Source organism: Bubalus kerabau, chromosome 20 (genome assembly GCF_029407905.1).
Source record: "Bubalus kerabau isolate K-KA32 ecotype Philippines breed swamp buffalo chromosome 20, PCC_UOA_SB_1v2, whole genome shotgun sequence".
NCBI lineage: Eukaryota > Metazoa > Chordata > Mammalia > Artiodactyla > Bovidae > Bubalus > Bubalus kerabau.
This window is the reverse complement of record NC_073643.1, coordinates 53,777,664-53,792,183: the sequence shown is the minus strand read 5'-3', so window position 1 is coordinate 53,792,183 and position 14,520 is coordinate 53,777,664. Positions and strand designations below refer to the sequence as shown.

The window sequence follows — 14,520 nt, the reverse complement described above, 5'->3', positions numbered from 1 at the left end:
ACTATAAAATTCCCATTACTTACAGCTTCTTTCTCTCTGTCCATGATAGTTTCTAGTTCTTCAAAATGTCGAAGTTTAATCTCCAGTTTCTTCATTTGTGTCTCAACCAGAAGAGCTACCAGAGACTTGATCTTCCTCTCTTCCACGGCAGCCAGGTGCTAAGGGCAAGAAATCATTTGAAGTATTCAGGTAAATATTTGCTTAGAAAACAGTAAGACAATGCTGAAATTGCTACTGAAAGTGGGAATTATGTAATTAAGAATGGTGCCCTAGATGTCCTCTTTGTGAGTTTCTAGCATTTATTTCAATTTAACAACTATCCATGCCTCAATTTCTAGTACTTAACAGATATAAATCAACCCTTTTTAAGAATTAAAAGGCAACTTCTACCATGAAAATCTACTCTCTTCAAAGAGCCCACCAGGGAAGGGAGAATGAATCAGGGCCTTGATGGGCAAACAGAAGGACACAATGGCCCGCAGGGCACTTTCCCATCTGCCACTGAGCCTGCCTCCAACCCTCACTCTGTAACTCTGCCCTTCCCTGCTCAGGAACTGTCCAGGGGCAGGCAAGCAGTGGTCTCCCTCAGCGCCCAACACACAGATGCACAGCCCCTAGTGAGGGTCTACTGGGAACAGGGAGGAAAGAAGGTGAACAATACTTCACCCCTAGTTTGAAGATACACAGGAAGACATTCTGGAAGAATGTATCACTCACTCCCTGCAACAGGACTGATGAGTGCTATTCTCATTTTCTGTCAACTCAGCAGCACCCAGAGGAAAATGCCACATCACTCAGAGAAGATGAGGATCACCCAGAGAGGACGAGGATGCCATACTTAGCCAATGTCCTGACTATGTGCAAAGGATCAATCCCACCTTCTCCACACACCATCCAAGAGCTTACACATCCCAACACACCCCCAACACTATTTTCCACTATTTTATCAGCTGAATTTGTGTGCTTATCTTGCTTCTACACAAGGTTTTGAGAATTAACACAGGGTGGCTGTCTTACTGATCTGTATTTCTTATAAAATCTAGAAGGAGTGAACATGCACAAGGAGTTTAATATAGTTTTGGGGACCTAAAGAGAACACCGATTAAATAAGAGCCTTATTTTTCATTCTTTTATAGTTGATAAAGAAAAATAGTTTTATACTTTTGGAGACTTATCTGCAAGAAGATTCAGAAGTGTAGGCAAAAGATTTTATGAAAGAATCTATAGCTTTTAATGGTCATGTTTGCCTCCTTAAACTACATTAAGCTGCATCAATCATACCAAAAGTTAAAATAAAGATTACATGATTCTAAGTCTGCTATCACTGATAGTATTATAATTCTGTACTTCTGATATAAAATTCAATATGCAAGGAGGTGTAAAATAAAAAGTGGCTTTCCTTCTCATTTGTGTCTCTCCCTTCACAAGAGACTAATGTTACCAGTTTCTAGTTTTGTTTTGCTTTTTGAAATGAGAATGGGAATCCTAGAACTCTGCTGGCTTCCTCGGAAAATGTTTTACCTTTTTGAAAGTAATACAGGAACTTAGGGAAAATGAAAGTGAAAGTCGCTCAGTTGTGTCCAACTCTTTGAGACCCATGGACTATGGTCCATAGAATTCTCCAGGCCAGAATACTGGAGTGGGTAGCCTTTCCCTTCTCTATGGGATCTTCCCAACCCAGGGATCGAACCCAGGTCTCCTGCATTGCAGGCGGATTCTTTACCAGCTGAGCTGCAAGGAAAGCCGGGGAACTTAGGGATATCCCCACTCATTAGCAAATAAATACAGCAAAATACTTCCTCTCAAAACTGAAGATCACAAGTTATTAAACATAAGGGATTATTACCATGTAAGAAAATAAACATTTAAAAAAAGATCCACAGCAATGAACTTAGGAGATTTAAGATCAAAAGACTGAAAATTCTAAAAATTTTCAGACAGACCAAAAAGAAAAAAGGTTACAAACAAAAATTCAGACTATGTTAGACTTCTCAAAAGGAAAACTAGGTTTTTGAAAACAAAGGTAAAAATGCCTTCCAAATTTTGATAGATAATAAACTTCAGTCTAGAATTTCAAGTACAACTTAATTAGGTGCAAAATAAAGACACATTTCCCAAATCAAGGACTCAAAATCCTACACATGCTATTCAAGAATGTGTTCTGGTTAACTTCATGTAAAATGAGAAAAAGATACAATTTTCCTATCTCGAGAGAGAATTTCAGGCATAAGGGAGCAAGTTATGAAGTATTTCTGAGGGATAAGAAAAAAAATCTTCCTGATGTCCTAAAACTAACACCCAGTTACCATGAAGACAAATCTCCTTTTTAAAGCAGGTGGGTATGGCATGGTAGTAGAAAAGAAACCTGAAGGAAATGTCTACTGCTGCTGCTGCTAAGTCGCTTCAGTCGTGGCCGACTCTGTGTGACCCCAGAGACAGCAGCCCACCAGGCTCCCCCGTCCCTGGGATTATCCAGGCAAGAACACTGGAGTGGGTTGCCATTGCCTTCTCCAATGCATGAAAGTGAAAAGGGAAAGTGAAGTCGCTCAGTCGTGTCTGACTCTTAGCAATCCCATGGACTGCAGCCCACCAGGCTCCTCCGTCCATGGGATTCTCCGGGCAAGAGTACTGGAGTGGGGTGCCATTGCCTTCTCCAAAGTAAATGTCTATGTGGTCTTAAAAAAAAAAAAAAAAAAAAAAGTGATTTCTGCTATCTTATGAGAAGTGAATCCTACTGCTACTGATAAAGGAGGACATATTCTATTTTCTGGAGTTTCTAAGTTTATCCAGCAGTAGTTCTGGATGGTTTCTTCCAGCTAAACCCAGATGGAAGGCATGGACGGCACTAAGCCAACAGTGCTTTCTCACACCCACACACCACTCTTCAGGTGAGTTAGTCCACAGCTTGTCAGTAGGTGGGATGAAAAAGCCGATCTCTCTATCCAAAAGCCCCTCATCTGGCAAGGATGGGGAAAGCCACAAAGCATGCCCACTCTATATGTTTCAGAGCTAGATCTAGAACCTCTAATTACCACTCCATATCAGAGTGTGACAAACAATTAAAATGTATCAAGGAAAACTCTTAATAACAAAGCTGTTTATAGACTCAGAAGAACAAAAACGAGAATAACAGAAAACTTGGATAGGCCAGATAAGTTGTACTAATTACAGTAATTTAAGTAAATTCCTTACTCCTTAATTACCATGTAGCACAAAAATGATTATGTGTGCTGTGAAATGCATCAGATCCAGCTGTAAGTGGCACGGAACAATTCGTGCACCAAGTCATGTAGTGTGAACATCTGTAACACTTTCACAAGTCAGTGGAAGACACAGGTATTCCAAGAATGAAGACCCAAGTTCCAAGTCTATTAGAAATAAAGAGTGAATGATTGATGAGAGAGTGGAAATTCAGTGACCTGGACAGAAAATGTTCTTTGGACACTCTTCTAAACATGGTACGGACTATCCAAGGGCCACAGTAATTGACCCGTAAAAGCAGTTCCTCTGTAGTGAAGGAATCAAACAGTGGCAAGATGGTCAGTGGTACAAACGTTTGTGCCCAAAGCACAAAAAGACCTTTGAGACTTTTTATGGTCATCTACCACTTTAATTCCTTCTTTGGCAACTTACAATAAAGCACACACAGTAGTACAGAGAGGAGAAATAATGCGAAGAGCCAGTGAGACTTCAGGACAGATGGGAGAGAAATGACACCTGAGAACTGAGAAGGGTCCCGATCAAGGAAGATCCCCAAATTCCCTCAGGCGTTCGAGCCTGAAGAGACAGAGAGGTTAATTTAAGAAAGTACCATGCTCATATAGGTATTTTTAAAGGTTTTTCTGCATATGATTTCTTTCATAAGAAGTAACTTGTTAGGAGGCAAGCAGCATCTACTTCTGGAGGGAAGCATTCACTGGAAGGGATATGAAGAGGCTAATGCTGAGCAGGTAAGGTTATATATACAGCTTGACATGGGTGCTGTTTATGAGCCTATAGGTGGGTTCAGCCTGTGAAAAAATGTACTAGTTGTAGACACATATATCTACTTGTGTCTAAGTTATACTTCAATGCAAAGGTGATCTGAGTGAAGACTGGGTGGACAGCTGTGTCTTTCAATTCAAAGGCACAAAGGAGGGAAGCCCTCCTGGCTTGGCTCCTTTTTAGAGAAAACACGCCCAATTGATGACAGCATGAACAGAAATAACTTGGACGGCTTAGAAACAATGAGATAGCCAGGAATCCAACCTCGCAGAAGACAGACTCAAAAAATGCTTCCAATGAAGGAACAACAAAACCAAACAAATATGAAACAACAGTCAAATTGCTGTCCCCATCAGTATTCACTAAAACAAGAGTACCTCTCACAAATTCCTAGACATCGGGGGTGGCAGACAAGACAGAATACCTAAAATTAGACTTAAGAACCATGAAGATCAGGACACATCTTTGGAAGAGACTGGCTAGTATGAATATGCAAGACCTTAATCTATTGTGAAATTAACATTCAGCTGGGGTATCTGACTGAATAATTCTGTGACCCGTGAGCAACCCTCCCCAACACCGTCTGCACCTATATCAAATGGGCAGGCACCGAAACAGTGCTCTTATGGTTTGAACTGGGTCATCAATGGATCTGTGTGGCACGTTATAAAGTCATGCCACACAGATTAAACACTTGGAGAAACAGTTTACAACAGCTAAATAGTCTGGGGTAATTAAACACCATGAAAAACATCTTTACCAATGGATCAAGAACAGGTCCAGATAAAAATAATTAGCCATGTCCTAATAACCACTGCTTAAAATGTGGTGACCTATAATGAAAGGAGACTACTTTTGAGGGTAAAATAGAAAAGGGGTGAATAGACTTTTTAAACTTGACATATTCATGCCTGGAATGCTTTAAAGTGCTAACTTCACACAAAGCAGGGAAAATAACATTCTCTTTTCTTCTTAAATATGCTGGGAAGCCAATACCATGTTATAAATAGAGAAAACCACCCCCAGAAAAGCTGGCAAATTCAAGAAGAAAAAGAGCTATTTTAGGTTCCTTCTTGTTCCTTCCAGTCTGTAAAAGCAGGGTGAAGTATTTATACAAGGAAACAGATTTTTGTCTTAAAAATTACAAATATTTCAATCTGGTTGAAATTATTGGAACTACAGTCCAAGACAAGTTCTGCAGGCACATTTGAGAGACTTTAAATTCTGCCTTCAATCACTGCAGTCTTCAGAAGACTGAATGAATGACACAATGAATGACTCGAAAGCAGCCACCATTTAGGCCCAGGTCTGCTATTTCCACCATCCTCCTGCCCATGGAATTCTTAACCTAGAAATGTCATTCAAACAAACAGTCATCTATGAGGTGCAAGGTTCTCTATACTAGATATTCCCAGTAACGTCAAAACAATACGGCCATTCATGGCTTAAGAGAGCACTAGGAAAAGAGCTGTCAGGGGCAAACCTTGGCTTTCGTTGCAGCTGAGGCAAGAGCAGCTGCTGCGGCCGTGGCTACGTTTCCTTCAGAAATTTCATGTTCTACTTTCTTCTTCCCAACATCACTTTCTCTTTCTTTACAAGAATCAGTGAGTTCCTTGTTCTCTTCAGCCTCCTTTTCTTCTGGGGGGAAAAAAATCAGAAAGCTTTACAACCAGTGTGCCCAGTCTGAATAAGCCATCTTACTTCTCACCTCTGCCACATGACGAACTAGGACTGATGTTACAAAGAGATCCCAGTGCCTTTCCCTTCTTAAGGTTTCTGTTGATCCACTCCATGCATGTTAGTTGGCTTCTACTTGAGATGGATTTTCTAAATAGGACACTCTGTCTTGTCTGAGCTCTCTATGTAGTTTCCCTTGGATATAAAGGAAAATTCAGGGGAGCTAAGTCCTAAGACCAAAATGTTTGTTCATCAGTCAGTGAAATGCTCTGGGAAATCCTAGGGTCTGGAGGAAATCAGAAGCCGAGAACAGGCACCTCTGGAAGCCCTTCGAGTCAGGCAGGATGGGACATGCCAGCAACGAACTAGAAAGAAAATGCACTGAAGTACTGACTTCAGTCACAGCCGAACAACTTGCTTGTCTCTGTGTCGCTGAAAACAATGTAGTCACCAGCATGGTGATGGTGCCTCAGTGCAAAATAAAACTCAAATTCATATCTACTGTTAAGAAACATGTAGCAAATGAAGGACTATTTCTACACAATTTAACTGCTCACATTTCTCCAGTGCTTTTAGTGTTTTACATAATAAAGTCCAAAGAGTTTCCTCAAATTACCTGATTTGGTATCCTCACTAACTTCACTATCCTGTTCCTTTTCACTGTTTTTTTCATTTTCTCCGTCTTGTGCTTTATCACCTTCATCCGTTTCATTTTCCCCTTTGTTTTCTGCCTGAAAGGGGTACAAAAGAAAAGGACAGAGAGTGAGAAAAAGAAAATAAAAGGTCCTTTTACAAGTGATGTTATCTTAGAATAACAAAAGGTTCCATTATTTTTGGCAACAGGTGGACTAGGTTCAGAAAAGTCTTGCAGAGAAAAGCTGGAAAAAAAGTCAATAAATTCTGAAAAATACCTCTCACTATCCACAACTCCTGAATGCTCATGAGACTTCATGTTTCTTAAGTACAGTCCCAGCCCTTCTGCTATAATGCTGGGGACAGTGTCCAGAAGAGTGTCAGTGTGACTTACTTAGTGGTTAAACAAACAAACACATGGTTAGTCATCTGTATGCTTAGTTGCGTAGTCGTGTCTGACTCTCTGTGACCCTGTAGACTGCATGCAGCTCGCCAGGCTCCTCTGTCCTTGGGGACTCTCCAGGCAAGAATACTAGAGTGGGTAGTCTTTCCCTTCTCGAGGGGATCTTCCCAATCCAGGGATCGAACCCAGTCTCCTGCATTGCAGGCAGACTCTACCATCTGGGCCACCAGGGAAAGTACTAAAAGTATTTAAAATGCACAGTACAAGAAGGTCCTACTGTACAGCAGAGAACCATATTCAGTATGCTATAATAAACCATACTAGAAAATAATGTAAAAAATGTATATATATATATGTATAATAATCATTTTGCTGTACAGCAGAAATTAATATAAACAACTATACTTCAATATATAAAATTAATAAAAATACATAAAATGTACAGTATCAACCAAGAAGCAAAATGAAATGCTGCCAAAACTAAAAGTTGACAAAGCTCTTCAACACAGCCATTGCAATGGCTCTTAGAAGAGCCACAACAGAGCAATCAGTGATCATTTTCTGGAGACTGAAAACTTCAATTGCTCTATGGTCAGGAGCTGGCATCATTTATTGATTTTGAAATCCTTGGACAAATTATGTAACATCATCTATAAAATGAAGAGACTATCATTGACTTGAGGCTGTTTTAGGAACTTGATAAATTCATAAATGTAAAGTATAAAGCACACTATTTGAGACGCTGTAAGAACAATCATTAATTTTACTACAATTCCCTTCCTCTCCTTATCTATATGCAATGATAAAGCACAAAATATAATTAAGACCTTAAATCCTTGCTTCATTTAAACAGTGACTGACTGATTATTCTGTATCCCGATCTTGAAGAGGCCTGACGATTCTGCTCTGCTCGGCTTACCTCACATTTACGGCCTTCATGAGACAGGGGTCAGGACACAAACACCCTGGGCACCCGGACGCCTTCTGCACACTGGCTGCAGTGCCTCCCCCTCCACTGCTGGCTGGAATATCTGATTCCCCATTCTTCACTTGAAGCCTTATAATTTTACGTGCTCTTTAAAACATACTTCAAATGTCACCTTCTTGTTAAGTTTTCCAAATTTTTTTCTGCTGACAGCTAAGTCTCCTAGAAAATTCCTCAATACTCTCTAATTCTCTTCTGGCCTAAGTACAAAACCCAAACCCTACAATTCAATAGTTTTACGTTTTCAATAGTCTTTTGTGTTCACATTCCCCAACTCTGTCTGAAAGAATTAGAGAAGCAGAAGCTGGAAGAGTGGATAGATAAATCCTCACTAAAGTGAAAGTGAACGTCACTCAGTTGTGTCCAACTCTTTGTGATCTCACGGACTATACAGTCCATGGAATTCTCCAGGCTAGAATACTGGAGTGGGTAGCCGTTCCCTTCTCCAGGGGATCATCCCAACCCAGGGATTGAACCCAGGTCTCTCACATTGCAGGTGAATTCTTTACCAGCTGACCCACGGGGAAGCCCACCGAGAACCTGAAGAGTAGATAAATCCTCACTAAATAAACAAATGAAAAATGTCCTGTATTATGTCTTATGAGAACTGCACCTTAAACCAGGAAAGTGAAAATGGCTGACAGAATCACTTATGGTCCTGAGAGGGACTCAAAAGATCAAAATAAACCCAAACTGTTATTGTGTGAAAGACTGTGCTCTCTATGGCTTTTCTGTCGTGGGAGAATTCAAAAAGACTGACATTTTACCTTTTCAGGCTGCTGAGCATCAGTATCTGTTTCCATTTTTTCCTCTTCAGCTCCTTCTACAAACAAAGGAATAAGAACAAATAGTACAATGTGGGGAAAAAGTAAAAACTATTATAAAGTTTTGAGAGTATCTGAAATACAACTACACATAGTCTAACGGAAAAATCTCACAACCAGAAGCTTGACATAAAACCACACATACTCTATGATTCTACTAATTTAAAATTCAAAAGCAGATGAAAGCACTCTGTGGTGTTAGAAATCAGGACAGTGGTTCACCAGGAAAGGGGTGGGCTCAAGGGTGGCTTGGGATGCTGGTAATAAACAGTTTTCTTGATCTTGGGGCTGCTTACATGAGTGTGTTTCATGTGTGAAAATGAACTGAACTGCCCACTGTGGGTCTCCATTTTTCTGTACACATAAAAATTAAAAGTTCAAAAACACTTTTTAAGTTAAAGTTGTCTTTGTTACCACAATGCAATGAAATCAGAAGCTTAAAATACACACTTCTCTGTGTTTGGAAATGTAATTCTGAGATTCAGTAAAAATACCACTTAGGGGAAAAGGTAAAATATGCCTTTTTATTCTTAGATTAGAAAAGAAATAACGGTTCAAAGTCTATAAGCTGTACATTCTTTATAGAAAAGAAAGAAAGAAAAACAGAATAGAGGAAGTAGGCAGAAAATAACAAGGGCAACAAAAATTAAAGATATAAAAAACAAACAAAAATACAACAGTTTAAAATATAAAATAGATTCAAGGTATTTCTTCTGTGACAGATCAAGAAAAGAGAGGGAAGGCAGAAATTAATATTAAAAATGGAAGAAAGGCCATAAACTATTGATAAAAAAGCAAAGGTCAAAAACGAAGTGGTAACAACCTACTGAAGAGGTAAAAATATTTACAAATAATATTACTGGTGAAGGGTTAATATTCAAAATATATAAACAGCTCATACAATTCAATATTTTAAAAAACACAAATAATTCAATGAGAAAATGAGCATTAGACTTGCATAAACACTTTTCCAAAGAAAACAAACAGATGGCCAACAGACACAAGGAAAGAGGCTCAAAGTTGCAAATCTTCAGAGAAATGAAAGTCAAAATCCTAATGAGGTATCATCCCACACTTGTCCAAATGGCTCTCATCAAAAAGATCACAACTAACACATGCTGGCGAGGACGTGGAGGAGAGAGAATCCCAGTACACAGTCAGTGGGAAGGTAAGTCAGTGCAGTATGCGTTCCTCAAAAACCACTATATGATCTAGCAATTCCACTCCTGAGTAAATATTTAAGGAAATGAAAACACTAATTCGAAAAGATATTAGCACTCCAATGTTTGGAGCAACCTTATTTACAGTGGCCAAGATATGGATACAATCTAAGTATCCAACAAAGGATGAATGGATAAAGAAGATGTGGAACACACACACACAAATATTTCTTAGCCATAAAAAGAACAAAATTTCATACTGTGCAACAACACGGATGGACTTGGAGGGCATTACATTTAGTGAAATAAATCAGGCAGAGAAAGACAAATATTCTGTGTTATCACTTATATGAGAAATATAAAAAATAAAACAGAAACAGACTCACAGAATAAATTAGTGGTTAACAGTGAGAAGAGGGAAGGAAAGAGTGCCAAGATGGGGAAGGGGGTTAAGAGCATAAACTACTATATATATAAAATAAATAAGCAACAAGCAGCACTATTTACAATAGCTAGAACATGGAACTAACCTAGATGTCCAACAAGAGATGAATGGATAAAGAAGCTCTGGTGCATATATACAGTGGAATACTACTCAGCCATAAAAAGGAACACATTTGAGTCACCTAGTTCTAGCAAGGTGGATGAACCTAGACCCTTTTATACAGAGTGAAGTAAGTCAGAAAAAGAAAATAAATATTGTATACTGACACATATATATGGGATCTATAAAGATGGTACTGACAAATTTATTTGCAGGGCAGCAATGGAGAAACTCTCCAGTACTCTTGCCTGGCAAATCCCATGGACGGAGGAGCCTGGTAGGCTGCAGTCCATGGGGTCGCGAAGAGTCGGACACGACTGAGCGACTTCACTTTCACTTTCCACTTTCATGCATTGGAGAAGGCAATGGCAACCCACTCCAGTGTTCTTGCCTGGATAATCCCAGGGACGGGGGAGCCTGGTGGGCTGCCGTCTATGGGGTCGCACAGAGTCGGACACAACTGAAGTGACTTAGCAGCAGCAGCAATGGAGAAACAAACACAGAGAACAGACCTAGGGACACAGTGGGAGGGGAGAAGGGAGAGGATGAGATGGACGAATAGAATAATATAGAAATTTATAACACTGTATGTAAAGTAGACAGAGAATGGCAATTTGCTGTATGACTCAGGGAACTCAAACAGGGACTCTGCGACAATCTAGAAGGCCAGAATGGGGAAAGAGATGGAACAGAGGTTGGGGAAGGAGGGGACATGGCTGTACCTATGACTGAGTCTTGTTGATGTATGACAGAAAACCAGAAAATTCTGTAAAGCAAATCATTCAATTTTAAAAATTAAGTTGCAAAAAAAAAGAATATATTCTACAGCACGGAGAGCATAGACAATATTTTATAATAAATGTAAAGTATTATAGGCTATAAAAATACTGAATCACTATGCTGTCCACCTGAAACTAATATTGCAAATTGACTATACTTAAAAAAAAAAAAAAAAAAAAGAAAAGAAGTGACAAACCGCTCTAAAAAAGTTATGCCAAATAAAACAAAAAAACTAGATCAAATTAACAAAATTATGAGAAAACTGATTTTCCTAAACAGATCTGGGAAGAAGTAGTATAATAACTGAAAAAGCTTAAAAACTTAGAAAAAAACACCACAGGTCCAGATGTTTTTACTAGGGAATTCTACCAAACTTTTAAGGAAAAAAATGATTATAATCTTCATAAATTTTTCCAGAGAATATGGAAGACAGAATATCTCCTAGTTCATTCTATAAGGCCAGTAATAACCTTGATTCACAAATTGAATACAGACAACAGATAAGGAATATTATACAGGCCCCTAGGCTCATTCATAGTCACAAGTGAGAAACTCCAAAGCAAAATACCTAAAACCAGAAAACAGTAGTGTATTTAAAAAGGTAATATATTATGACAAAACAATATGACAATAACAGAAGAGTGGTTTGACATTAATATTTCTATCAACTTATTTGCTCATATGCATAAAAGTATCTGATAAAACTTGATATCTTTCATGACAAGGGTTAAAAATAAAAGGAAAGTTCCTGAGCCCCCCAAAGACAGTCAGCGACAATCCTATAATATATGTCATTCTTCAAGAAGAGATGCCTGTAGTATTCCATTTATTATCAAGAGCAAGACATGAACACCAGTATAACTACTTTCCTTTGATATTGCCATAGAGGTCACAGCCTAGGTAGTCAATAAAGAAAAAGAAATCAAAAAGGGGTAGAAAGGAAAGAAGAAAATAATTATGATCTGCAGAAAATAAAACGATGTACCTAGAAGAATCTGCAGGAAAGTTACTAGAAATAAAGACAGCATTGCAAGATAGTTAGCTATTAACATACAAAAATCAACTGCATTTCAATATGCTAATAAAAAAAATCAATTCTAGATGGACACATGAAAAAAAAACCAACAAACCTGAATGATCTCTTAATCACGACATAAAATGTGCCCATAAAATAGAAGAAAAAACTATTAAAATGAAAATAAAGGACTTCCTTACACTGAGATACCAAAAAGAACAAGTAACAAAAGAACACATGCCTCACAGTAACTAGATTAGTTCCTCAGATTTATAAAGAAAAAGGTAAACACTATGGAAAAGTGAGTGTAAGACAAGAACAGTTATTCCACAGAATGACGTATGACTGATAAAATTTAAGATACTGTAAGTCATCAGAGAAATGTAATTTAAAACCATAACGGAACATCATTTACATCTGCTACATCAGCTGAATTGAATACTAGGAAGGTAATGGATCAAGTGTTACTGGTCAACTTTAGGGAGAAACTAGGAATTTCCTAAAACAGTGTTACTCACAGAAGCAGTTCACAACAAAATAAGTTAAGCAAAAATGTTCAAGGTTCAGTGTTCAAAACTGTTCAATACTCTTTTCTCCTTTCCTTTAGTAAGAAATCCACTTTATGAAAAAATGCCAACTCAATTAGTGATGCAATCGCCTTAACACAGTGTGGCAACTACACTGAAAGCAACAGCGTATCTGAGGACAGCTTTGTACGTATGTGCACGGCTGAGCACTATTCAAACATTCATGCTTCTCAGTACTGGGAGGAGCAAAGTGAAAACACCAGGTACAAGGGAAGTAAAAACTACAGGTAATGTTCTAATTCCTAGTTCAGATGAAATATGTAACTAGAATTAAGATACATTAAAATATAAGAAAATGATGTGAACAAAAAAGCAAATGCAGATGGAGCTTTTTTAAACCCTAAAATCTCAAAAGTTACTTTTAATTTAACGTGCATTAAGCCACCTTTGCTGGATCAACTTAATTACATACTGAATAAGTACTATGTGGGAGAAATGCAGTATTTTTTTTAATAAAGGTAATCTACATTTGAAATAAATAATCACAATCTATATATAGCTCTGCATTCTAAAAAGAGAACATACTCTTTCTACTGTAAAGCAAGCCAAATTTGATATCTCTTATAATTTCAAGATGAACAATATATTAATACCTATTCATAAAAGGATGGTAGAGTTAGAGACAGACTCTCTGTAACGGGGACTATCTGAAGATGAGTGTTCAGACTTTTAAGGAGATGTTTATTAAGAGTTTAATTATGAGCTGTATACTTCTCAGGATGCTATGTGGCAGAGAAATGGTTTCTATTCTATAAAACATTGTTAAAGCGGCTCTTAGAAGTCTTCCTGGAAAGAGAGAGCGAGCATGTGCACACATGTGCTTTGTCTTTGGTCTGAGTTCTGGTCAGAGGTGTAAAATCTGAAGAGGTTGCAGCCGTTCACATATCCCTTAATGTCATCCTGTTGCCCATCAACTAGAAGGTTAAGAACCTTTCCCTACAAATATATGGCCTGACCCATGTCTGCAGAGTTGATTAAAGATACTAGAATGAATAAAAGAAAATTCCCAACCTATAAGAAAGAACATAACATTAACTAGTGAGCTACGGGCCAAAGACAGAAAGATAAAGAAGAAGAAAAAAAAAAATCCTCTGATGAGGTACTTAATGCTGCATCAGCCAAGGGAAAATATCAACATCACAGTTTACAATTAGTTCTTATGCAGTAGATCAGGGGTTGGTAAACTTTTTCTGTAAAGGGTCCGACAGTAACTATTTTCAGACCCTACAGTCTTAGTGGCATCTACTCAACTCTGCTATAGCAGCATGAAATCGGCTACAAAAGCAGCTTGGAAATGAATGGGTGTGGCTGTGTTCCAATACAACTTCATGAACACTGAAATTTAAACATCATGTAATTTCTATGTTATCACAAAAATTATTCTTTTGGTTTCATCCAAACATTTAAAAACGTAAAAACCATTCTCATATATTGTGGGCTAAATAAACATAGGTGGCAACCTGGATTTGGCCCAAGACCCAAGATTTGCAAGACCCTGCTCTAGAAAAATAGGATGAGCTCTGGATACACAATAATTAGGCTCGAATCCTGTCCCCACAATTTACCAGCTCAAGTAACACTAAGCAAGCTACTTAGTGGACAGTGGCTTAAGTTTGCTAATACACAAAAGAAGAATATTATTATTATTTCCTTCACAGAGATAGACCTAAGGATTTAATTAATTCATGTAAAATGCTAATAACTGTCTGGCTCATAGTAAGTGTTCAATGGCAATTAGTAAAATCAGAAAGCTCAGTTGGCTGCACGTGAGCTTTTCAGTGGCCTCTGGTGCTGCTTCAGTGACAACAAAGGACTCTCAATCTTCCCTGGCTGCCAAAGATCTTTTGCAATCTGGTGTGTCATCTGTGACTTCCCCCTCACCATGTGATCTTTTCTGTAAAAGACCAGATCAGTTTATAAAATGATCT

General features: G+C 38.3%; 1 protein-coding gene across 1 annotated transcript in view; it reads right to left on the bottom strand.

Annotated features, from left to right (window-relative positions):
* Positions 1-14,520, bottom strand: part of SMARCC1 (SWI/SNF related, matrix associated, actin dependent regulator of chromatin subfamily c member 1) — a 124,780-nt gene that overhangs the window by 29,328 nt on the left and 80,932 nt on the right. Inside the window, exons 22-25 of the mRNA XM_055558156.1 lie at positions 8,450-8,505; positions 6,278-6,392; positions 5,468-5,622; positions 24-158 (exon numbers count right to left, since the gene is read on the bottom strand). Coding sequence (XP_055414131.1) covers positions 24-158; positions 5,468-5,622; positions 6,278-6,392; positions 8,450-8,505 — 461 coding nt within the window. The remainder of the gene's footprint in view (positions 1-23; positions 159-5,467; positions 5,623-6,277; positions 6,393-8,449; positions 8,506-14,520) is intronic.